The 26,112-nt window shown below is 40.6% G+C and overlaps 1 protein-coding gene across 1 annotated transcript in view; it reads right to left on the bottom strand.

Moving 5' to 3' along the window:
* KHDRBS2 (KH RNA binding domain containing, signal transduction associated 2) overlaps positions 1-26,112 on the bottom strand; it is a 336,178-nt gene that overhangs the window by 100,289 nt on the left and 209,777 nt on the right. The window contains exons 5-6 of the mRNA XM_088531225.1: positions 10,533-10,660; positions 5,506-5,701 (exon numbers count right to left, since the gene is read on the bottom strand). Of these exons, the coding sequence (XP_088387351.1) occupies positions 5,506-5,701; positions 10,533-10,660 (324 nt within the window). The remainder of the gene's footprint in view (positions 1-5,505; positions 5,702-10,532; positions 10,661-26,112) is intronic.

The following is a 26,112-nucleotide window of genomic DNA, read 5'->3' as shown; positions in this document are numbered from 1 at the left end:
AGCTCTTTATCTAAAAGTGCCTTGAGCATAAATAGGTGATCAATCATTTATGATCAATTTGTTGTTCAGCCATGCAGATTTTCATGTCTCTAATTTCTGCCTTATTCAAATACTTTTAGTCTCAGGATATTTTTCATTGATTTTTCATCCAAAAGAGACACAGAAAACAAAATAAAACAAAACAAACAAACAAAGAAAAGCCTTTAGTTCCAATATATTTTGCTATTTGAAAGTCTGGAACAAGTCTCCTGAGTTGTCCTGGTCTCATTCTCACTGAAACTGTCCTATTGGGATTTTAGGATTGACTTCAAAAATAGCAGAATCAAGTACTAGTTTCACAATTTAACATATTCATTAAAGCATGAATATAGGTGCAAAAATGCCATGAAGCAGAACAGTAGGTCTTTTTATGCAGCGTCTACCCACATTCAAAGCGGATGAGAGAATGGTTTAAAGTACCCTAAGAGCACCAGCCCAAAATATTAAACAAAGCCTCCACAACCACAGTTTTGGGATCATAGTCGCCTGTGAATGCTGATTATTCCTTTGAAAATGTTAAAGTGTAACAAAATGCCTCTTACTGTCAGTCCTTTCATTGTCTAGCTTGCTACTGAATAAACATGAGCATAGTTGTTTCAGTTTGTTTGAAAACTATTGAAAAAATGTAAATAACCAGTGAGTTTAGAATAAAAAGTTGAATGTGACATTTGCTTTCGTTTTAAATAGTTCGAAATGAGAGAAAGAACAACATGACATTAAAAGCACAATCTATCTCATTGTGTCGTTCTTTTTCTGCGCCTTTCTAAGAGAGTTACTCTTCACACATTCAGGCAGATAACCAGAAGCTGTGTTTGGCCAATTTTATCAGAAAAAGGAGGGGTGAGAAAGAATATTTGCATTTAAAATTGCTCTCTAAAATAGCTGCCCTAGACCCCGATGTTTCCCATATCTTGAAAATTCATGTAGATATTCATATTAACCTGAGTGGCTTTCAGTACAAGATGTGGAGAAGTCTTACATATTTAATATGTTAAAAATATGGCAGAGAAGTTTGATATTCCATCCTCTTATATCCTCTTATTCCATTATGTAATTGTGCTGGGAATTTGGCAGAGCAATTTTGTGTTTCATTTTGGCTAAAGCAGTACAGAAAGGTCTGATACAACACTAATTGTAATTCTCAGTTCTCCTCATTTCATCAGAATCATACTGTACTTATTTAGAGTTCCTCTCTTTTTCATCCAGAAATTACAATTCAAGTACAAGTGAAAATTAAATATAATAGGCATTCTAGTCTGAAATTTATTCTGTTTTGTAACTGTAACTGGCAAATATTTTTTGTGAATGGGGTAAGAGGACAAGGGCTAGGTCACTTCTAGACTCACATAAGATCACGGCTTATATCAAAGCTTGACATTGCTTTGAAAAAAAATGTAAAGAAAAACATCACTGCACTCATCAATAGATTCTGATTCAAAAGGCAAAAATACAGCTCCTGAATCAAATGTCTTCCAAACCATGATCAGAAAGCAGTTCTATTTTTGGCTTATACTTGAGCTAAGCACCCTTCAAATATTTAGCTTTAATCAAGTGAAAAAATCTGGATGTTCAGATTTGAATATAGTGTGAATACTGGCTTTGTTGCCTCAACAGGATATACCTCCCAATGTAAATTGTGAATGTCAATCAATCAGCTCCATCATCTTTTTCTCTTTTTGCAAGTTGCCAACAAAACCTTTGTCTTTAAAATTGCCTCTTCTTGTTGAGGAAAGACTCCAGAAGTCTCCCCTCGATTTGTAGAGATGATACTTATGTTAATTATCCTTACTATATTTCAGGTAGATGATAAAAATGTGTGTTCAACCAAAGGAAAATTAACCTTCGTAGTGAAAAAAATGTCACAAAATCAATCATCCCATTGACCTTGTCAATAAAGGTGGTGATGAAGGACTGAAGCAATATTTGAACTCATTTTTAGTTACCATCTCCTAGCTTGGCATGCTAATATAAAAACATTATCAGAGGTGTGGATCAGTCATCAGCTGTCGAGCAGACAAATCCAATAGCTAAAACCACAAATGCACAAGATGTAAGCTTAAGAGGCAATTGTAACGCAATTTCAGTACTGTTTCCTCTACTCAGAAAGTTTCCGCCTAATGCAATGTAGAATATTAATTAAATTTACAAATTTTATTTGATAAATTTCAAATAGTCCTCTTTTCATTAGCTCCAGCTGAACCTGCTGGCATTCCAGTCCCCACGATTGTTCCTTTTCAGGCTCTTGAGCATCCTTTGAGTAACAATAAAAGCACTCAATATAAAGCTTAATAGTAACTGTGTACTCCTGAAACTCTCTGTAAGTGAGCTACTGCTGCCAACTGCTATGTCATAGACTAGAATCATAGAATCATAGAATGCTTAGGATTGGAAGGGACCTCTGGAGATCATCTAGTCCAACTCCCCTGCACACACAGGGTCACCTAGAGCACGTGGCACAGGACTGCATCCAAGCGGGTTTTGAAGATCTCCAGAGAAGGAGATTCCACAACCTCTCTGGGCAGCCTGTTCCAGTGCTCTGTCACCCTCACTGTCAAGAATTTTTTCCTTAAGTTCCTGTGGAACTTTTGGTGCTTCAGTTTCCGGCCATTTCCTCTAGTTCTGTCAGTGGCCACCACTGAGAAGAGATCAGCACCATCCTCTGCACTCCCTCCCTTGAGGTACTTATAGACACTGATCAGATCCCTCTCAGCCTTCTCTTCTCCAGGCTGAACAGGCCTGGCTCCCTCAGCCTCTCCTCATAGGACGGATGTTCCAGGCCCCTGATCATCCTTGTAGCCCTGCACTGGACTCTCTCCAGCAGCTCCACATCCCTCTTGTACTGTGGAGCCCAGAACTGGACACAATACTCCAGATGTAGCCTCACCAGGGCTGAGTAGAGGGGCAGGATCACCTCCCTCGATCTGCTGGAGATGCTCTTCTTAATGCACCCCAGGATCCCATTGGCCTTCTTGACCACAAGAGCACACTGCTGCCTCATGGTCATGTCATGTATGGGTATACACGGAAAGAAGCAGTAGGCAATAATTCATCTCAACCTGTGTACAGTATTAGTGGAAGGATTATGAGTATAATCCATAGTGCATGCAATGGGGAACAACACCATGTGGTTTGCTGTAAAATAACCAGAAAGCAAGGTCCAGAAAGCCACTTTTGTAACAGTTTTAAACAGTTTTCAGCAGCTAAGGACACCTTCAGTGCAACACTACTTGTGGATTTACAGGTTTAAATTATGTCTCAGTGGGTAATGACAAGAGTTTTATTTCAGAATAGTGAAAGAAGCTTCTTCTGAGGAAACTTCATAATGGCCAATTCAGGTTTCTCTGAATTGTGCTGTAAAGAACTTCTTAAAAAGAAAGGGAGCTAGAATGAAGGTTAGTTACTCCCAATAAAAGCTAACTATCTTTTACATAAGAAAGTAAAGAAGAAGGAATGAGGTGTATAACTCCACTTTCCCTTGCAGGATACCCAAGGGAACATATTCCTAGGTATCCCTCTACTGTTTTGAAAACTATTGAAAATTATTTTCCACTTGTTTGGGGTTTGCCTTCAAAATGCTAAGTATCAATATGTTCCACACTGCCAGAAGACTTGAATTATGCATTTGCTTTTAAATACTCTCATGAAAGTCACTAGGAAACCTCAAAACATTTAGATGTTAAATAATTACAGAGGAATGACCCAAACTTTTGAAAGCTTATTCAAACTGAATTCAACAGTTAGATATCTCAAGATTGGGCGGTCAATACAATCTCTGATTAGTAGAACTGAGCAAATATTTAAAGACTTTTTCAGGAAACACTGTTTAAATATTTTAAAAGTCTGCTAAAGTCATCCTATTCTGTTTCTTGAGGTTCACTTTCAACTTAGCATTCAAATGATTTCATTCTACTAGAGAAAAAAGAAAAAAAATGGATCAATCCGTGATATTGCATTCATGTGCATAGCTAATCAAACCAAAGGTGCCTGCATATGTATAAAGGTGCTCTGTATTCTTGCAAAAATTGGGGGTGGAATACTGTAGTCACACAGGAAGAAAATAAACATACAGAAATTGCAATATGCTTGTGGATAGCCTATAAGCATAAAAGGAGAAAAAGTAAATTGAATAAATTATCCATTATAAAATATTTTTTCATCTCTAAGATTCAGTACAAAAGAACAATATAGGACAGCTACATATGCCATTGTTGCTGGCCAATGAATATATTCACTTGTTGTTATAATCCAGTCAGATATGTAATGTAGTGGTTTACTCAGAAAGGAAAAAAAGTCATTTTTTTCATGCAAATTTAATGTCTTTCCCTTAAAATATTATTTACAAATTCATACATTTATTCAATATGATTCTGAAATTTTCTTTCCACCTGCACACCAACAAAGGGTTAATTATTATCCAAGCCCATAAGATATTAAGACGAAATAGTATTTGGACTGCACTCATAACTTTCTCCAAAATCGCAAGAGCTTTTCATTGCAAACTGCTGGATGATGGACAGTCTGAGGAGCCCATATAAAAGTGATACCTCTTTTTTTTTCTTTGTGTTTACTTTCAACCTGAATGTTAGAAATTTCATCCCTGTTTGAAGTGGCCATGATAACCCCTATTCTACATATATATGTGGTTGAGTAAAGCTTTACCAATATTTTGTTTTCCTCCCAATTTCTTTATTCCAGGAAAATGTCTAATTGAATAAGACTGTTATCTTCTCAATGGTTCTCATAGTGATAGTTTGCGATTATGAAGTGCATGGATGTTAATTTTATGCTTAGATTTGCCACAGTTAGAAAAAGTCAGACATTTTTGATGGTACTTTTCTCTACTACTTGAATACCTGTTGTTATGGTGATAGTTCCAGGAGGGAGCATTAATGAGGCTCACTTGAAAGCTTTGATGTTTACAGCATGATTATTTATAACACTTCATAAAAAAGGTGATAGTTTTGCTACTGTTAATATGCATTACTGTATCAGTTTTCATGAGAATTACCTGAATTTCTATTTCTGTTATGCATCTACAACACACTTAATTCTGAATGCAAGTATTTATACACACAGATATATATATATATATTTATATGTAATAAAAAGGACTTGGAAGAACAAACAGAAATCTTATTTTCTCACAAAGGACATCATTTACTATTCCTAAGAACTTGCCCAGGTTTTCCTTTTAGCTATAATGCAGTCTCTAGAGGATCTATATTGCTCTTTTGTGATGTACTGAGAGCTAGCCAGCATAACTTCCCATATCCTAAGATAAGCTATGGAAACTATAGGAACCCACATCACCTAAAACACAGGTTTGTTCAGGCTGTGACAAACCAACATGAGGCATGTCGCAGAAAGCGCAGGAATTGTTGGACTAGAGCCTTCAGACCCAGGAGAACTTGGAAGTTGCCCACAGAAGGGGGCTCACATCTACTACTCACGCTCGCAGTTACTTACATACTCCTCGTAGGCCTCATGCGTGGGTGGTGGGGGTGGTCTGTAGCCGGGGACAGCCGGAGCGCCCCGTGCCCGTGGGGTGGGGACACCCCTGGCCACTGGAGGCACTGGGAGGGCTCCACGCGTCACCGGGGCTCCTCGGGGTGTCTGCGCACCTCGGCCAGGCGGCGGCGGAGGAATCGCGCCCCCACGGCCCCTGTGAGGGGAGTAAAAAGAAATTGTTTGGTGTGTACACCAAGGCAGGGCATGTAAGCAGTACCTCATTTTAAAAAAACTCATTTTTTCAATACTTTTTCTAAAACGCGTAACTGGGGTTTTGGCAGTCAAGTGCTTTTAGGCAATATCTCCGGAAGAAATGTACTATGGAAACGCAGTATTCTTAAGGATTCTCAGTGACTTTTAAACTTGATTTTCCTGATGCCTGTAGCAGTGAAAATCTGGATCGATGTCATTCAGTTTTCCAGAATTACTGTAAGGAAGCTCTAGAGCAGGAAGAAAGCGAGGACCTTCCTGTCCTGCCCTCACTCTGCAGAAGCAGCCATCTCACATCCTCCTTATTAATGCTGGGTGGGAGGACCTGGTCAGGAGAAGAGTAGGGTAGATGGCAGAAATGCATAGGGCAAGGCCAAGCAGAGCAGTGGCACCAAGACAGGGAAGCGCTTTCATAGAATCATAGAATCATAGAATGCTTAAGGTTGGTAGGGACCTCTAGAGGTCACCTAGTCCAACCCCCCTGCACACGCAGGGTCACCTAAAGCACGCAGCACAGGACTGCGTCCAAGTGGGTTTTGAAGATCTCCAGAGAAGGAGACTCCACAACCTCTCTGGGCAGCCTGTTCCAGGGCTCTGTCACCCTCACTGTTAAGAAAATTTTCCTTAAGTTCATGCGGAACTTTTGGTGTTTCAGTTTGTGGCCATTACCCATAGTTCTGACGGTGGCCACCACTGAAAAGAGACCAGCACCATCCTCCTCACTGCCTCCCTTGAGGTACTTATAGATACTGATCAGATCCCTCTCAGCCTTCTCTTCTCCAGGCTGAACAGGCCTGGCTCCCTCAGCCTCTCCTCATAGGGCAGATGTTCTAGGCCCCTGATCATCCTTGTGGCCCTGCGCTGGACTCTCTCCAGCAGCTCCACATCCCTCTTATACTGTGGAGCCCAGAACTGGACACAATACTCCAGATGCGGCCTCACCAGGGCTGAGTAGAGGGGCAGGATCCCCTCCCTCGACCTGCTGGAGACGCTCTTCTTAATGCACCCCAGGATCCCATTGGCCTTCTTGGCCACAAGGGCACACTGCTTCCTCATGGTCATCTTGTCATCCACCATGACACCCAGGACTTTCTCTGCAGAGCTGCTCTCCAGAAGGTCGGTCCCCAGCCTGTACTGCTGTCTGGGGTTATTCCTCCCCAGGTGCAGGACCTTGCACTTGGCCTTGTTGAATTGCATGAGGTTTTTCACCGCCCAGTTGTCCAGTCTGTCCAGGTCCCTCTGGATGGCAGCGCAGCCCTCTGGGGTATCAGCTACTCCTCCCAGTTTGGTATCATCAGCAAACTTGCTGAGGGAGCACTCTGTGCCTTCATCCAGGTCATTGATGAATAAATTGAACAGGACTGGACCAAGGACTGACCCCTGGGGGACACCACTAGCTACAGGCCTCCAACTAGACTCGGCACTGCTGATCACCACCCTCTGAGCCCTGCCTGAGCCTCTGAGCCAGTTCCTAATCTACCTCACTGTCCACTCATCTATCCCACACTTGCGGAGCTTGCCCAGGAGGATATTGTGAGGGACAGTGTCAAAAGCCTTGGTGAAGTCGAGATAGACGACATCCACCGCTCTCCCCTCATTTCCTTCTCATCGAATTTAGTGCAGCAGAACAGCAGGGTAGAGTCGACTCTGCTCGTGCCTGCTGTGCAGAGAGATCAGCACAGACAAGTTCAGCCTCACTCACTCCTGCTGTGCTAATCAGCACGTCTGTAGGAGAAGCTGTTACAGGTTACAAACAAGGTCTAGTAATTATATGGCACCCTAAGTTAGAAAGGGATATACCAGGGAAGCAAGCTTTGAATCTTCTCTTGGAGCAGTACACTGGAGCAGCGTGACTGGCATCACTTAACAGTCAGGTCCAGAGCAGTAAACTCATCACCCTCATAGTGTGAGCTGCTTGCAGTTTGCTGTTGAGAAAGCCAAACCCATAGCTTTTGACGTTCCTTATTTTGTTACAAACATTTTACTATTTAATGGTAATATTTAATAAAATGTTTAAATAATTAATTGGGAATGTTTTTAGAGTTATATCTCAATGAACTCCTTCTCTGGGAGGATTGTATGTTAATCCCAGTGAGCAAGACAATCAGCTGGGAGGGACCATGTCCAGAGGATGCATCCTAATCTAACATTTTCATTTTCTTTCAATTCCATAATTCTTGTTCTTGTATGGTCCCCATGTCAATAGCAGGCCTTTAAAACATTATCCTGGGATTCTGGAGTTCTGGATGGAGCAAGCAAACCAAATCCCACTTTCTAAGCAACTGATGGAAACAGTAGGGTATTCACCAAGAGGAAATCGTGTCTGACGAACCTGGTAGCCTTCTACGATGAGGTGACTGGCTGGATGGATGATGGGAGAGCCCTGGATGTTGTCTAATTTGACTTCGGCAAGGCTTTTGACACAGTCTCCCATAACATCCTCATAAGAAAGCTCAGGAAGTGTGGACTGGATGAGGGTGACAGAGCCCTGGAACAGGCTGCCCAGAGAGGGTGTGGAGTCTCCTTCTCTGGAGATCTTCAAAACCCACCTGGATGCCACCCTGTGCCCGTGCTCTGGGTGTCCCTGCTGGAGCAGGGGGGTTGGACTAGATGATCTCTAGATGTTTCTTCCAACCTTAACCATTCCATGATTCTGTGATTCTGTATTTTGCAAGAATTAAGGGCCTCATTGAGTACATTTTGAACATTCCTGAACTCAGGAAGTGTGGACTGTACGAGTGGACAGTGAGGTGGATTGAGGACTGGCTGGATGGTAGAGCCCAGAGAGCGGTGATAAATGAGGCCGAATCTGGTTGGAGGCCTGTGGCCAGTGGTGTCCTGCAGTACTGGGCCTGGTGCTGTTCAACTTGTTCATCAATGACTTGGACGAGGGGACAGAGGGCACCCTCAGCAAGTTTGCAGATGATACAAAATTGGGAGGAGTGGCCAAAACTCCAGAGGGCTGTGCTGCCATTCAGAGAGAGCTAGACAGGATGAAGAATTGGGCAGAGAGGAACCTCTTGAGGTTCAGCAAGAACAAGTGCAGGGTCCTGCACATGGGGAGGAATAACCCCAGTCACCAGTACAGATTAGGGGTTGACCTGGGTTGACCTGCTGGAAAGCTGCTCTACAGAGAGCGATTTGGGAGTCTTGATTGACAACAAGTTAACCATGAGTCAGCAATGTGCCCTTGTGGCCAAGAAGGCCAATAGGATCCTGGCCTGCATGAGGAGGAGTGTTGCCAGCAGGTTGAGGGAGGTGCTCCTGCCCCTCTACTCAGCTCTGGTGAGGCTGCATCTGGAGTATTGTGTGCTGTTCTGGACTTCCCAGTACAAGAAGGACATTGAGCTTCTAGAGAGGGTCCGGCGCAGAGCCATGAAGATGATTAAGCGACTGGAGCACCTATCTTATGAGGAAAGACTAAGCGAGCTGGGCCTGTTTAGCCTGCAGAAGAGAAGGCTGAGAGGAGATTTGATCAACACATTCAACCTGATCAACACATTCACCTCAGGGGTGATTGTAAGGAAGATGGGGCCAGGCTCTTCTTGGTGGTGGCCGGTGACAGGACGAAGGGTAATGGGTGTAAGTTGAAACATAGGAGTTTAATCTCCTTATAAGGAAGAACAACTTTCCTGTGAGGGTGACAGAGCCCTGGAAAAGGCTGCCCAGAGAGGTTGTGGAGTCTCCTTCCCTGGAGATCTTCCAAACCCACCTGGATGCCACCCTGTGCCACATGCTCTAAGTGTCCCTGCTTGAGCGGGGGGGTTGGACTACATGATCTCTAAAGGTCCCATCCAAGCTTAACCATTTTGTGATTCTGCAATTCTGTGATAATTTGTAAGATGGCAGTCCGTTGCAGTGACAATCTCAATATAATTTTTAAGCAAAGCTCTTCAAAGACATAAAGTCTAGGGGAAGACTGATTTCCGAACCCTAAAAGATTTTCAGTGGAAAACTAACACTTGCCAGGATTTTGGCAGATGTATCAAATGTATCACTGGCAAATCATTTGGCAAATCATTATTTGGCAAATGTATGATTGGCAAATGAATGCCAATTGTAAAAAAATCCTAAACATGTGCCTCACAATACATATAGAAAATTTTGATTTAATTCAAATAGAATTGAAGGGAAATATGACAGAGGTCTTTGGAGAAAAATAGACATAGGCAAGATCTACCAATTTAATTACTGAAAAAGAACCTCTCCACCAAATAAAATAAGGAAGCTCCCCATTCTATCTGCTCTGAAATAAAAGTAGTTTCCTTAGGACCCTAAAATGATCTCTGTGGAGGCCTAGAAGTAACTAGATAACTTAGATGCCTTAGGCAACTAATTTCGCAAGGGTTCACAGTGAAAAATAAGTCTGAAAGAGAGCATTAAGATTGTATATTGGCTTTATGAACAGAGCTATCTGTTGCCAATACTTGGAGGAAATCAGGAAACAATTCATACACCAACACTTCTAGACAATGCCAGTTTAATTCATATAGAATTGATAACACATAGAACAAATAATATATAATGCAATGTGTATAATATAGATAAAATATTATGCATATAATCTGATTAGTAGTCTGACATTTTGGAATACCACCTAGTATAGCCAGTGAACTGCACATTTGAGGATTGGGAGCAATATTGGTCAGACAGTTTCTTGGAAGAAAAACATCTTGGTTCACTGATCATGGCATGTATATGATTTTCTTTTATTTAAACTTTGCTTGTGTTTACACTTGTTAAAACTAGTGGCATAACAGCTCATGCCAGCATACCTTGAAGGAGCGGCAGGCGGCACACGGATTCCTCTTCCTCGAATGCCCCGTCCACGAGCTGAATCATCTGAACCATTCAAATATGACAGTTCTCTCAGCTGCTCCTGACGAATTTCATCATTATAATCCTGAAATGTAAATGGTAAAACTCACTGAAACTTTGTCAATAATTTGGTTAAGCTCCTAAGCCACCAAAAGTATTGTTTGGCATTTTCCACCTTTCTGTGTGGATTTCATTTGCACGAATTGTTTTGCAATATTACCTCTACGCTGGAAAATCATATTTTTGTACTCAGACATGACATGAAATTGAGGTATTCAAAGATTGGACAACTACCTATAATATGTGGAAAAACAAAGTTACATGCATATTAAGGTGGTTATAGGAAGATATACACATAAAGTATAATACGCAAGGCACACAAGGCATAGGCACAAAGCGGACACCAGAAACATATCTGTAAACAAGATGCAAATGGACTTTCACATAAAAAAAAAGGTGCCAACCTCAAACAGCTAGAAATTGGATGAAAAAATGCATTTTACAAATCTGTTGTTATATTTTTTGGTGAACACTCCTGACTACCTTTCTGCATCCTACACTGATTCCTTCTTATCAATATAATTTTTGCACTTTGGCAAGGAAAGTTTACATTGGAATAATTTAACTGGATGATTTAATCATAACATACCAATGATGATGAATGGTTATGAATTTAAACCCTACATTTGTATCATTTACTGAATGTTATCAGCACTGAATGTAGTTGTACCTCTGACTGAATGGTATCAGCACTGAATGCAGCCTTTAGTTTATTCCATATATCCACTAAGCAATTTCTAAAGAGAATTATTTCTTTAGAGCCCGGAAGTAACTCTATAGCATCTTTACCATCTAACCTTATTAAATGACATAAAATAGGCCTATTGTAAGCCTGCAGGGTATCAGCTCTATCTTCTCCTGGCTTTGCAAACAGAAGATCAGATGAATTTTCTTTTCTTCCTGACACAAAATACACAATATTAGACAATTTATACTTATTTTGCAGTCTTTGACTCAGTCATAATGACTTTTTTTATTTGGTTTCTTTCCTTTTGTATTCCGCTCTTTGCCTGCTGATTATAGTAATAAGAGTGTGCTGCAGTAGCTGGCTCTCCGACAACAGAACTGTGCAACAGTTAATTAGTGTTTCAAAACAGGAAGGATTATTGAATTTCAAGCCCTCAGCTTTTCCTTTCTTTAACAAGCAACTGCCATTGACCAGTATTTGAGGATCTGAAAGCACCAGAGGGACTGCTGCTTCCCAGGTGGGTGAATATCCTGGGTGCATTACAAGGGACGCTTCTTTTTAGGCAGGTTACAGACTGGGCACCCAGAGAGATGCAACCATTTTGCCCAGTCCTTGTCCTTCTCAACTATCTAAAATCAAATATATAACATACTTCCTCTGCCAGCAAAGCAGGCGTAAGAAATTTTCAGATGATGCTATGGGTTGGTGGCTGAAGGTCACCAAGGAGAAGGTCCCAGTGCTGCACCAGAGGTGGAATAACCAACTCTATGCCCCAGTGCAGGATCGGCACTCTCATTCAACCAGGCGAGCACCGAGTCATTTCAGTTGCTCCAGAAATGATCTGGTGGATGCCTCGTTAAATACCAGCCAACAAGGTGCTCACTTTTGGGAATAAGGTAAATTTATAACTGGGCTACTATATTATGACCAAGTCTGTACCCTCTTAGAACATATTTCAATTCTAAATTTCTAACTAATGCATATGGAATCAAATTTATTAACAAAACTCAAAAAAACCCCTTCATTATGCAGTACTACAACTCAAAAAAAAAAAAACTTCATTATGCAGTACTACAAATGGCATTTGAAGCAGAATCATAATTAAAAATAAATCCCCACTTGCTAGAAACAGGATAATAGCTTTTCGTTCACACCAATCCCCAAATCTTTCTGTACATTTTTTTTTGTTGGTCTGACATTAATGATACTAAGCCAAAGATATCTTCCTAAATCAATATGCCCTGTAAAACACAGGCAAAAACACAGACAGCATCAATCAGGTCGTATTTACAGCAATAATGGAACAGGTATCACTTGTTGTGCCTCGATTAATATTATCTGTTATTCACGCCTGGCTTTGAAAGGATTCTGATTTCAAACTTGCCAGCTGAGTTTACCCTTCAGATTCTACACCAATGCTAGGAGTGAACTTCATAAATATTCCAAGTAAGTTTTGTAAAAGAGAGATGTAGAAAACCTGCATGGTAAGAAGTTGCAACTTTTTGAGTAGCTGCTTTAATTTTCACCTTTGGAACATTCCTGAATAAATAAGCACCCATAAAAAAAAGTCTCATAGCTGTGATTCCTTACCCAGATCTGCATATCATTTAAAATGTGAATATCGACCAAAAAGAAAATCTAAATAACATTTATAAAATGTTACATATATAGGCAGCGAGGTCTGTAGATTTGCACCGTTCTGATACGCAATACCCTCTGTTTTTTTGCAGTTCACTTATGGCATGGCCAGTTGAGAAACATGCACAATATATTTTGAAACAGTGAGAAAAAAAAAACAAAGTACATGAAGGACTCTAATTAAGGTGCTGGGAATGGTATCCTTAAAGAACCTAATTAGAAAATGTAACTTTATACAGATTATTTATCTTATGTGTCCTTTAAAAAGCATAATAAAAATCGTAATCGGCTAAACCTGAAATATGTAATTTTTAACAGGAAGGCTTACTTCAACTCTTTCATTAAACAGAAACATAATACAGAAATTAATCTTTCATAGCTACTACAGGAGTCTAGCTAGAGACAGAGAATACTGCTGAATATTTAATTGTAGCGGATTTCAGAGCCTAGGACTTGAACAAAATTATGCTGCTGTTTCAGATATATCCAGTCCCAAGAGAAAGCACAAGATGTTGCAAGACATACCTGTACTGAACTAAGTATAATGAAGCAGTTACACACTGCAGCAATAAACAGTGTTTCAGAAAAAAAGCTCTCCTCATATTAAAATCAACTCACGAGTAATCTATTTTAATCTGTACTTATTGGTTTTTCTCTAATTTAGAAACCTTGCAGCTGATGATCTACATTAACCTATATATTCTGCTCTTCAATCCACGTTGTTCACATCCGTATCTGCATTCCTAACTACAAAGAGCTTTTCCAGGTGATGAGGCTACAAAGAGTCCCATCTACTCGTATGGTGATGGTCAAGGTGTGGAGCCATCCTGCGGGAGGGGGCTACCCACACCTACCGCTATTCACCTAAACACGACTACACAAAAGCCAAGGATTTACCATCGTAGCAAAGTCAGTGGCACCCAGGGCCAGCATAATTCTGGATATTTATATATGTAAAGTGCCTGAAAACAAATTACATTCTTAGATTAAAGTATTTAGTATTCTAGCATATGTGAACACGATGATCCCAAACTACCACAGCAATGTTTATTAATGAGGGCTGGGAATGGTTAATTAGGTCAGCTGCCTTCACTATTACAGCAACAAAGGAAACAGCCTGTTAGTATCAAAATCAGACTAGTGGCAGCTCACCCGGGGCAGCACTGACAGAAAAGAGCTGCAAAGATTAAGAATGCACATAGGCTAGAAAACTCCAGTAACCATTTTTGCAAAAGATGGCTAAGTAAAACTGCAAAGTCTGATCTGAACTAACAAGAACACACAGTGACAAGGGAGGAGAGTTAATAAAGAAATCAAAGGGTGAGACAGAGACAAAGACAACGGATTTCAGGAGTAGCTATCAATCATTAGCTTAACAAAGGCTCAGAGAAGCCGAGGATAAATCCATCCCTTAGGGAGTGTGAACTCCTGCCCTGATGCATTTTGCACATGTAAGTTCTCTCCATGTGCACTATTAATAAGAATTATTACTTGTATCTGTGACAGGTGAATTTCATTCTAACACCAACTCCGGTTGAAGCAAAACTAGTACAAGAATGCAGATTTACTCAAATCAAACACAAAATAATACTCATGATTTGCCTTGATAACTTTGTACTAAAATAGGGCTCATTTTGCCCCTCATGCGCACCACACTGTAGTGTGCTAATCTTCCTTATACAGTTAAGCTAGATGTGAAGAGCAGACTATCCTCTACGGAGCACATCCCTCACATTAGCACAATATACAGGTATCTTAATGCTACGATGAAACCACTATCTATCAGCACTTTTTGTTTGAGTGACCAAACTCTCCTTGATTTTAGTTGGGTGAAAAAGTGGTTGCAAAAATGCATGCTTTTCTTATGTTTACTTTCTGCATGATTCTCAAAGCACTTCCCTACATAAAGGGTCTTCAAAGTAGTATCTACCCTACAGTAAAAAGGGTCAGCTGTGTTGGGAAGGCCGTCAACTCTTCACAACAAACCTGCACAGCTGGGAACAGAAACTGGGTCCTCCATTCCTGGAAATCTGAGTCTGCACAGTCTGAACTGCTAAACACTCTCTTTCCTTCTCAGGCAAAATATAATCTTTGAAATTGCCTGTTGTGGACAGAGAACACGGAGCTTGAGGGCTCCGTGAATTTGCAGAGATTCGTCGAAGCTAAAACATCTCCCCTAAATCCAACATTAGTTGCTGCCTTGGGGCTATATTCAGGCAGCTTAAATTCCAATTTTCCTACAATTTTCTATTGAATAGATGCTTCAGCAAGCCCACAACCAGCCAGTCGGACACAGGCGCTTAGGTGGACTTGGGGAATGTGAATATAGCTCATTTTTTTTTTTTTTTGTATTGGGCTACATACTAATTTTGGACACTAAAAGAGACATAATCACCCTGTGTGTATGCTTCCCCACCATGTACATGGGGAAGCTTTCAGCATGTGGAAATAACTGGTGGTGAAGAACTCCTTAGAGTCCTGCTGCTTTGGACCCTCTTTGGCCTCAAAGCAGTTGGCTGTGAAATGATTCAGCTTCAGCTGCACAGTGAAAAATACTCACCTCAAGTCAGGGGTCAGGGTCAGCTCCTTATTATACATAAGAGGCCAAGAACTCAGAGATTCTCACTTTCTAGGTGAGCTCTTTAAGTATCTGTTACAAAAAAGAAGGCTAGCACTGGCTGCTCAGTATCAGGAGAGAGTTTGATCAACTAAATTCTGCCTCCACAGAGACAATAGCATTTCCTGTTATTTATTTATATTCCAAGATCCAATCCTAAAATTTCCACAGATTCAAAATATAAAGGTTTGCATTCTACTTCTGCATTTAAGAAACCCAGACAGTCACACCAGGTAGGCTGGAAAGTCTTTTTCATTACGAGAAATTTGGGTGAGGTAGGGCTTCAGCTAACCATGCAAGTTCTGTTGGTGGAATCCCATCTTCAAACTTTATTCTTTGCCTCTCAAATAAAAATCCAAAGTTCACTGTAAAATATAGCATTAATCTCTAGCTGAGATCATATTCAACCAAGCAATTCATAGAAAGCTCAGCAGAACCGTGGGAGCTGACTCTAGCCCTACGTGGGTGTCTGATGGGTATGGCACATGTTCCTAACAATATACAGAGAAGCTCAAAACAGACAGCTGTTCTGATGTTCCTAGATAAGACCCATGCTTTCTGAATCCATATTTCATGTATGTGTGTGGTTTTCTGGTTACCTACACTCAGAGCCATCTGTTAGGATGGCTTTTTGCCCATTCGCAGATCGGTTTGATTATTCTGCAGGATCATAGGTGCCAGGTAATGATAGGTTTAGATGGACAACCTGCAGTGCACCACAAGTGACAATTCTTCTGCCAGAAGTCCTCCTCTGTGACTCCAATACTTCATTAACAGCATGTGCCTCTCTGCATTTTCCCATATATATTGGCACTTGCTAAGGCTATTTTGTATATGTGCAATTCTCTGGCAGACAGTACCCCAAATCAATACATGAAAATATAAATATAATCGGAGACCAAGAAAGAAATGTGTTTTTTTTCTAAGCAATCAGCAACTTAGCCAAATCCATAACCATAAACATTTTGCCATTTGCTGCATATGCAAAAAATAGTAATCTTTACCTGCTTATAGTCTGTCTAAAAATAAACTTTAGTTGTGTGGGTCACCATTAAAGATTGGAAGACACAGAACAGACCATAGATTTCTCTCAGTAACAGTAAATGTGTTGCAACCAACACGGGTTTCAGCTCCGAAACGCCTATGGGCAGAATGCAAGCAGACATAAGCTAGAGCCACGCGCACTTGCCTTTGAGGTTAGCTGACAGCTGGGGGATTTGTCAGCTTGCCACAGAGAGCACTAACCCAAGCGTGGATGTCATTTTTCTCTTTGAGCATGCACAATTAAATCTGCCTGGCATCATCAGCATGGGGCACCGCAGTGCACGCGCGGCGCGGGAAGGAGGGGCGGCTGCTGAAGCGAAGCTGCCAGCGCCCAGAATGTAAATTGTACAGAGGCAACTGCCACGAAACCTCCAGCCAGATAGTTGAGTCCTTGCTACAACTGAGCAAAATAAGCCTCGTTCAATTGTGGATTCATTTTTTTTTTCATACAAGGGGAGGTCTTTTCTGTTATAATCTCCTTATGTTTTAATATAGTTAGCCGTACAAAATAACCGCAATGAAACTGTGGAGTGCATGACAGTCAAAAACTTCCAAAAAACCCATGCAAAATTGGAGACATTTGCCCAGGTTTCTTCCACCCCTCCTGCCTGCAGGACCAAAAACAAACAGATACCATCATTAATCCAAATGATGCTTAGGAGACCACAGAAACGAGTCAGTCGACAGCTCCCTATCCCCAGATTTAATTCTGAGCAAATCCCACTGACCACAGACTTATGCTAACAGCTGTCACCTGAAGGGACATATAAGAGATTTGGTAACATAAACAGAGAGCATGGAGGGAAGGTGACAGAGTCCTCCTAAAGGCATCCTGGCGATTCGCAGTGGATGCTCCTGGTGACTCCTCGCAGGGAAGGCATGTGATAGGACCTACCATCCTCCAGGAAAATCCCTGCGTGTGGGGAGCAGAAGCGCAGCTGCCACCGCTGCCCCGCGGCTGTTTGCAGAGAGCCGCATTGCTACCAGGGTCACTAACCGCTCTTCAGGCTGGAGTACCCATTTAACAAGAACTGCACGAGGCAGACCACAACCTTTCTCTCATTAATTCCTACACTAAAGCAAATGAAGTTAACAATGTATACACAGCACATATGCATCTTTTTTTCTTTTTTTATTTTTAACTACGCCCAGTGGGACTGGCAATGCCTCCTAACTCACTGCTATAGGTTTGCCACCTCTTGTCAGGGATAACAAGCGCAGCAATAGAAAATAGCTAAATTCAAACACATTTGCTCTCATTTGGTGCGCCTGTCTCACCCAGCCCTGCTGCAGCTTTGCTTTCTTGCTCCCATGTGGCACAGCAAGCAAAAGATAGTTCTTGGCCTGAGGAGACTCGAAAGAGCAATGAAGGATGAGAAAACTGGCCAAGTCAATATCTTGCTGCAGCTTTGTTGAACATCCTTTCTTTTATGGTATCTGAATCATTTTAGGCCTTTTAAAAATCCTATTAGGCAATAATCTGCATGGGTTGATCTTCCACAGTACTTTGGGACTGAATGTGATATAGGACACATGAATTAGCTTTAAAGCAAAAGTAGTATTACCTGGATTTATTGCAATATATATTAAAGATAATGTGAGCCATCCTTGGAATAAGGTCTGTCTTGTGAGCACTAAGTCTGTTACAAACACACACTAGAAATGGCATTAATAATGCTACTAATATAAACTAAAATCTAGAAATAACCTTGGTCAGATACTAAACCTGACAATAGAGAATATCTTCAATTTAGTCAGCACAGACCCAGCTATAAAGTCCTGGGAGCAGAAGGATGATTCATCATAGCACTGTGCCTAGACAGAGAAGTCAGTGGAAGCAAAGCATGGGGGGGACGTGGACCCCCGTCCCCTGGGACCTGCCACGCACCCACCGGGGCCGCAGCCAGGGGAGCGCAGAGCCACGTCCAGTGACGTCCAAATTCTCCAGGATCCTCCAGTCTGGCTACGGCAGCATCCAGGCAAGGTTTCTGTAGGCTCAGAATAAACACGATGCCACAAATTGCTGATACTCCAAGAACAAAATGGCTTTTTTTTTTTTTTTTCTGCCTAGCACTATTGGAGAGGCAGCTGCAAGCACCACCCTCCCACACAGCTCCTGGGAAGGGAGGAAACCAGGCAAAGCTGGGGCGAAAGCCAAAAAAGTGCTAAGACTTCCTTTCCTTTGCCAGTCTTTAACAGCAGGCAAAGAAACTTAATCAAGAAGCCTCAGGCTGCCGCCAGGGGCTGGCTGCTGAGAGATACCAGCGCCTCCAGAATTCCCCTTAGCCAGAGGTCAAGGCAGAAAATCACTGTTCTTCTCATGCACTCCTGCACAGAAAACTGCCTATCCCAAGCTAAATGGCACAGCACGCCCTCCCCAGAGCCAAGACTTTTCATGTATGGTAAGGGAAAAATAAAATGAAACTTGCTGGGAGGATGGCGTTTAACAGCACTGTAAAAATACACAAGCAATTTTCACTACTGGAATCAAAGGCATTTTAAATACGTCTGAACCTGCTATACTCTAAATTAGCTTTAGTATGGAAGATTTATAGACAAGCAAAGTAATGATATAAGCAAAAATTAAAGGAGGATAAGCAGGAATGTGAGGACCATAGAACAAGCTGCAGCCTGGAGGGGATGACTGAAGCTGGCCCCAGGCCTGAAGGGTCCTTGCACAGAACATCTATGCAGCAGCAACTGGTCCAGTTCAAGCATCACTGTTGCCTGCGGTCATAGAGAGGTGGGCTGCTATGTGTCTGGCCCCAGGCAACATTAAAGGTTAAAAACCTACTTACAAACTTAGACCCAGAAGTGAAAAAGCCCAGTTTTTAAATATGCATTTATAACAGGATATTCTATTCTGTTTTTCACCCAATTTTCTGCATACACATGCAGGATTGCTCCATATATGGTATCCTGCACACCATGTAATCTTAAGCATGATTATATGCATTGGGTACAGCAGCAAACTGTATTCTCAGGAGAAAAAAAGGAGATACAGTGAAGAGATGCAAATAGCAAAAAACAGTCACACTTAGCTATCATTTTCCATGGAAAATGCTAGATTCATTAGCATATGTTTTCTTCAAATTTGTTTGTCTCACAAGCCTACCAATGTATTTTCTTTTTCTTACAATCTGGTTTAATTATTTTTATAGAAACAAAACATGACAGAATCCAAATTAAACTTTTTAAAAGTTTCATAATGATAATCTTATGATTGAAGAAGAGATTCTAATTTTACAGTACTTGCACAAATTTTCTCTAAGAAGAGAAATATATACATCCATTTTTCTGTCATTTCTGAATAGCACATGCAGACGCCAAGCACATGCGGTCAAAACACTGCTAGGGGGAAGAAGAAAGAAAGGGAAAGTGCATGTTCAGTTCCAAAAATTCCTTTTATGATATTGGAAAAGTAACTTAAAAATCACCTAAAATGAGATTCCCAAATCCACTGAATTATTATCCGGAAGCCCCTGGTCACTGACAGCCGTAAGCCGCAGACATTGCAGTCCTGTCTCACTTGGAAAACACAAGCAATTGCCTGTTTCCAGCTGCACTCGACCACATCACAAGACTGTTGCACGTTTAAGACTTTTGGGTCCTCAGCTCTCACATTTGTGGAGCCATCTAAGCATAAACAAGAAAAGCTTCATCTGTATGCAAAGATGTGTATATAAAAAAAGCATGTAATGTTGTAATTTTACAGACATATCATAGTAAAACTGTTTTGAAAAAACAACTCTACCTAGTTTCTTAACTACTGCAATGCATAGAATTCTTCACTTGCAAACATACTCTTAAAGTATTTAGATAATGGCATATGAATACATGCATGGTGGTCATCTTGGCTTATTATAAACATGTACAATTGAATTATACTGAAATGTCTACCTTTCTTTGGAGCTATTAATCTAGCTATTAATCAAAAAAAAAGCTTTATTTTAATTAATTCTGTCCTATGAGTCATTAATTCACAAACAAAGAATTATTAAGATACTTTCTTTTTTATGAACCAAGATGAATATATTCCACTTTTTTCTTAATGTTATAGCAGATAATGCATATGTGAAGCTGGGTGAAAAGAATGCTAATGGAACTTTTTCTAGGGCAAATGCTAATCACCCTTTCATATTAAAACTATTTTTTCAGTCTTTCATAAGTAGCTGAGGCAAAAGGGTCCATAATAGCTTAATTTTAATAAATTTGTGTGAAAGCAAATATAGTTATTTAAAATATAATATATATTAGTAGACCTGCTCCTAAGGGATTATTACTAATTAGTAATATCACTGTCATAATTTTTCTTTCTTAAATTCCCAGTGTGAATTAGTAAACAAGGGATAGTGAAAATGTGAATATGTAATTAAGAAATGAGACTTAGAGAAGCACAGAACACACATTTTTTTTTCATCTGAGAAATAAAAGGCCAAATCTAGGAGGCAGTTTAATGTATGATGTTCATATGTCCAAATTGTGCTGAAGTGCATGAACTGTAGTACCTGTTGGGCTCAGTGCTATCTCAACACCGAACTCACTAATTCCACCTTGAAAGAGCACAATATTGTTAATAGAATTAAATACTGGACATTGGGTCCTCACCTGTGTTCTAATTCTTTCTGCTAGAAAACCTGTCATGAATTATCTTAACACCAACAGAATAAACAGTAATCACCTTACATCATATGATTTCCAACTAAAAGGGCATATAGCTAACAAGACAAATATTTGGAATAGAATATAACTCTTTGGGAACTTACTTGCTGTAAGCTATTATTTACCCATAATTAATCCAATTCTGTCTCACTGACGCCAATTATATGGAAATCAGTGCTGGACATTCCTCTTGGTTCTTCCTTCAACATACACTCTTCCTACCTTTAATTCAATGTGACCAATCCGAACAGGTGAGCACAAAGTACCTCATCTTGGAAATCACCCCATCACAGAAGATACGATAAAAAGATAGCAATATCATCATCACTGATCTCTCAAAGGAAAAGGCTCAGTAAGTGGAATTAACTGGGGCTGACTTCTTTCTTTCGTAATTCAAATGATCAATTTTAATTGAATTTAATTAAAATTGAAACATACTTAATTTAATTAAACTGTAAAAATAAAATAAGAATGTCAGCCATTCTTCTTCATGTCAAATCTGGATGGGTACTGATTATCAATACCTCATTACACATTTAAATTTTGCATAGTGAGTAAAGGCAAACATATGGGATTTCATCACACCTCAAGGTGCTAAGTAATCTCAGATCCTGCTGCCTACAACTAATCCTGCTTAACAGCAAAGGTAGATTATTTTATTGAATATAAGCCTTCCAGCCCTGGGTTTATGTGATTAAATTCTCTCTGCCAACTCTCTCCCAGGGAGAAAACTCACTCAAAACTGCCTTGTTATTTACACTCAGCACCTACTCAGGCTATGTGGTCTGGTAAAGGGGAAATTGGAAAATGATTCTGATGGATTCTTCAAGCTTCCTATCAACAACTTTGATTCAGAATTTTTGTCTTGACCAGAAAATTTGAACTCCAGGCTTTTCTGCTGTGATCTCAAAGCTTTTCTTGAGGCATTCTGAGTATTAAGAAAGTCAAAGTTGCTCTTAAAAAAAAAAAAAAAAAGATTTTCTCATTACACAGCCTGGTGATTTCAGGTACATAAATTGGAAAACTTTTAGCAGCTCTCAAGTCTACTCCTGCAAATGCATTCACCAGCAGTTGAACCAATACCATTTTCTGGTATTATGAAAGTGCACATTATGAAAGTGAGCAGATAAGACATCTCTTCTTGACTTGTTTTTTCCTTGAAGCATTGTGATCCTTGTCTCTGCTTATGGAGGAGTTTGGAACTAACTTCCCCAAATGCTGTCTGGACAACCAACATTGTCATGTCTGTGCCAGGTTGTTGGACTGTGAACTTACACATGGTTATTTTTGAAATATTTTTCACACTGTCCTCCAGGATTCCCAAATATAGAAAACTAGAGCAAGCCTATCTTCTGTATAAAGAGTAGCAAAACAAACAAGCAAAAACTCTACATAGATTTATTCACCTTCAAGTGGTTCTATAGTTCATCTGAGAAGACTCTGGACTTCCCTTCAAAGTCCTTTTTGCTCTGTAATCAATACTGACTTGATACTGGCAAGGACTAGCATCTCCATGCATATGAAAGGGCTTTTGAAATAAGACTAGGCTGAGAGCAGCTACAATAATCTTTTGAAATGATAAAATATTTATTACTGATTGAAATAATAAAATATTTATTACTGATAAATGAATGATATATTCTTTTTTTTACTCAACATATTTCATGCTTTTTCAACATTGGGCAGTCTAAACAGATTTTGTAAATAAAAGCAATGCCTTAAAAGCTCCAAATTTCTCTAAGTATCTGCAGAGTTCACCATGTCTTCATACCCTTAACTTTCTTTTCAGTGCAAATTTCACATCATTTATTGCCTTTATTTGGGTTCATTTCAGACTGGCAGAGATTAAGCTTCTCCGAGAGCATTTGTAAACAGATCAGTTATTGTTAAACACTTTAGTGTGAACCACAACAAAATAAAACACGATGGAAAAGAGCCTATCCATTTTCAAACATGACAGATGCATTGCCTAAGCCAGGAGTCCTTTAATTTCCTCCAGCTTTTGCCCTACTGGTAAAACAATCTTCTCACGTTAGGGCCATTTCCCAGCACCAACTTTAAATATCCAGAATGAATGAATTAAAAAACAAACAAACAAAAAATTATATCTGCTGGAGAATGCATTACATGATCAACTCAGTTTTATGGAGTTGACATTAAGCTTCATGTTTATCTTCCTGTTTGTTTTTTTAAAGCAAAACAGGAAGAGCTCAAGGACTGATTGACAACATTTTTTTTTCTCCCCTGTGATCTGTTGGTTCTTTTTACTCCTGCAGATTTCTAAAGTGTCTGTTTCCCCAAACATTAGCCACATTTAGGACAAATTATTCCTTTGAGAGCTATGTAAGAGACTGTTTTGCATTGTGTTTGTCTCGACATTGTTGCTATACCATTTAGGACTTCTTGAACTAGGTATCCCATTTATCAGCTCGAGGTGTCTTATCTCTATACACTTTACACCTTGACATCCCGTCTCTTGGAGGACTGGGATACAATTTACGACTGCTCAGCCTTGGCATCCCGTCTCCGGGAAGATTGGGACGTCTTATCTCCATAAAATTTACGACTTCTTGTCCTTGGCATCCTGCTTCTGAGAGAACTGTGTTATCAGCTCCAGGTGTTTTATCTCCATCAGCACGAGACCCAAACAATGCTCAGCAGTGTCTATGCAGTGACGCTTGCACTTGATTTGGGGGAAGAGGAGCACCAGAGCACACAGAAAGGATTCTTCAAGAACGGGGACATAAAAGGAGCATGTATTCCCCCCCCCAGGTGTGTGGATCATCACCTGCACCGAGATGCACGGCTTCTTTCCCTGAACATCACTCGCACCAAGGGGTGCAGAACATCACCTGCACTGAGGCACCTGTACCTGCACCTAAGAGCAGCCCACGACACTTAGCCGAACTGGTGGTGGTGGTGGTAACTATAATCTTGCTGCATCTCTTGCTTATCTTTTCCTTCCTTTTCCCTTCTTCTTCTTTCTGTCCTATCGTGCTTATGAGAATATAACTTACAAGGTTATATGGCATTTGATCTCATTTGTGTCTTAATCTCGCTCTTTGGATCGTATCGAAACCTCCTCTGACACAAGCTACCAACCAAGAAAATCAATCCTGTTGTTGCTGGATTGTTTCAGTAGTGCATAAAACACTTCCACTCTTTCTTTGTTTTGATATTTTCATCTTAATAGATGATCCAGTTCTTATTTTGCAGGAGGCCACAAGGCCAGAGACATTCAACAGAAGAACAAGACTGATTCAAATCCACAGGTATTTTGGTGGTTAAAAGTTGCCACAAAAGGAGGTTGGGAAGCTTTTCCTCCCAATTTGTCATATTTTAGAAGATATATCCTTCTTTCCTAACTAACCCCAGCATTCTTTTTTGTTTTTTTCTGTCAAGGCCAGATATTTGGATGTGAACTTCAGGCAAATGGAATTTCTGTAGATCATCATCATCAAAACAACAACAACAACACCAAAAAACTTATGATCCCACATTCTCAATATTCTAAGTAGTAAACAATAACAAGAAAAGTGTCAGGAGATGGACCTAGATTTTCAAGAGTTGAAATCTAGGATGTGGTTCTGGCAGGGAATACATTTGCAAGAGCTTTCCAAGACAGTTTCAAGGCAGCACTTGCAACTTTGAGCTTGGAGGGACAGATACAGCTTCAATCTTGAAACTCATTTTATTTCTGATTCACTTTATTCTGTTAGGCTGCTAGAATAGAAGCTACTGTTTTGATCAAGACAGACAGACAACTTGGCTCAGAAAGGCATTTTACTGTGATTTATTACTTCCCCTGGGTACCTACATTATAATCAGAAAAAGTGCTGTCTTGATGCATGGACAAGGACTTTGAACAACATGAACATGCCATTGTTTAAAGTAGAGGAAAAACACATGACTATAAAAGGTCATAAAATTAGTGTTGCAATCTTATTTATGGCACTAAATATCATCACTGCATGTTGGCTGCCTTCCCACATATGATCCACTCAAACCAATCTGCTAAGCACAGAGACCTGCATAGCTAAAATAGACCATAAGGACCAAGAAACCTTGGCATCACATGCCTCCTGGATGCCCCGAGGACCTGCCCACAACCCAGCTGTCCATATGGCTGCAGTTGTGGCTCTTCAACACATCTCCCTGCCTCAGCGGTGAGGGAATGGACTGCTAAGGCCATCCCCAGAGATGACAGCTTTAACCATACTCACGGCGTGAAGGGAAACCCAACGTTTTAGGAGGCAATTACGAGATCTCACAGAATCACAGAATGGTTGAGATTGGAAGGGACCTCTAGAGATGCTCTAGTCCAACCCCCCTGCTCCAGCAGGGACACCCAGAGCACATGGCACAGGGTGGCATCCAGGGGGGTTTTGAAGATCTCCAGAGAAGGAGACTCCACAACCTCTCTGGGCAGCCTGTTCCAGGGCTCTGGCACCCTTACAGGAAAGAAGTTTGTCCTCTCATGGAGATGGGAAATCTGTCGGCTTAAAAGCAATTTTGGGAGTTGCCTTAGTAATCCCTTCAAAACTCCGTGGTTGGATGACTCATTTCTTATGCTGAATTAAGTATGTGCAGAAAGCAGACCGAAGTCAGCATGCAACAGATTCTGCTCAGCTGTCCCCACCTTCTCCTGCACACCCAAATCCCTATTCCCAGCATCACAACCAGCTCTGAAAGACACCGTTTGATCCTCATCATGGTTATGTCTCTTTGAGGTCTGAGACCTTGCTGCCACATGTCTGAGAACATCCCAGACCAGCAAGCCTGGCTAAGCACAGGCAGCGCTGGCCTATATTTTGCTAAGGAAGGAAAC

The sequence above is a fragment of the Tinamus guttatus genome, unplaced genomic scaffold, assembly GCF_059628265.1.
Source record: "Tinamus guttatus ecotype Peru unplaced genomic scaffold, ASM5962826v1 Tinamus_guttatus_pri_ptg000402l, whole genome shotgun sequence".
Taxonomy (NCBI): Eukaryota; Metazoa; Chordata; class Aves; order Tinamiformes; family Tinamidae; genus Tinamus; species Tinamus guttatus.
The sequence above is the reverse complement of the archived record's forward strand: the minus strand, read 5'-3'. Positions and strand labels throughout refer to the sequence as shown.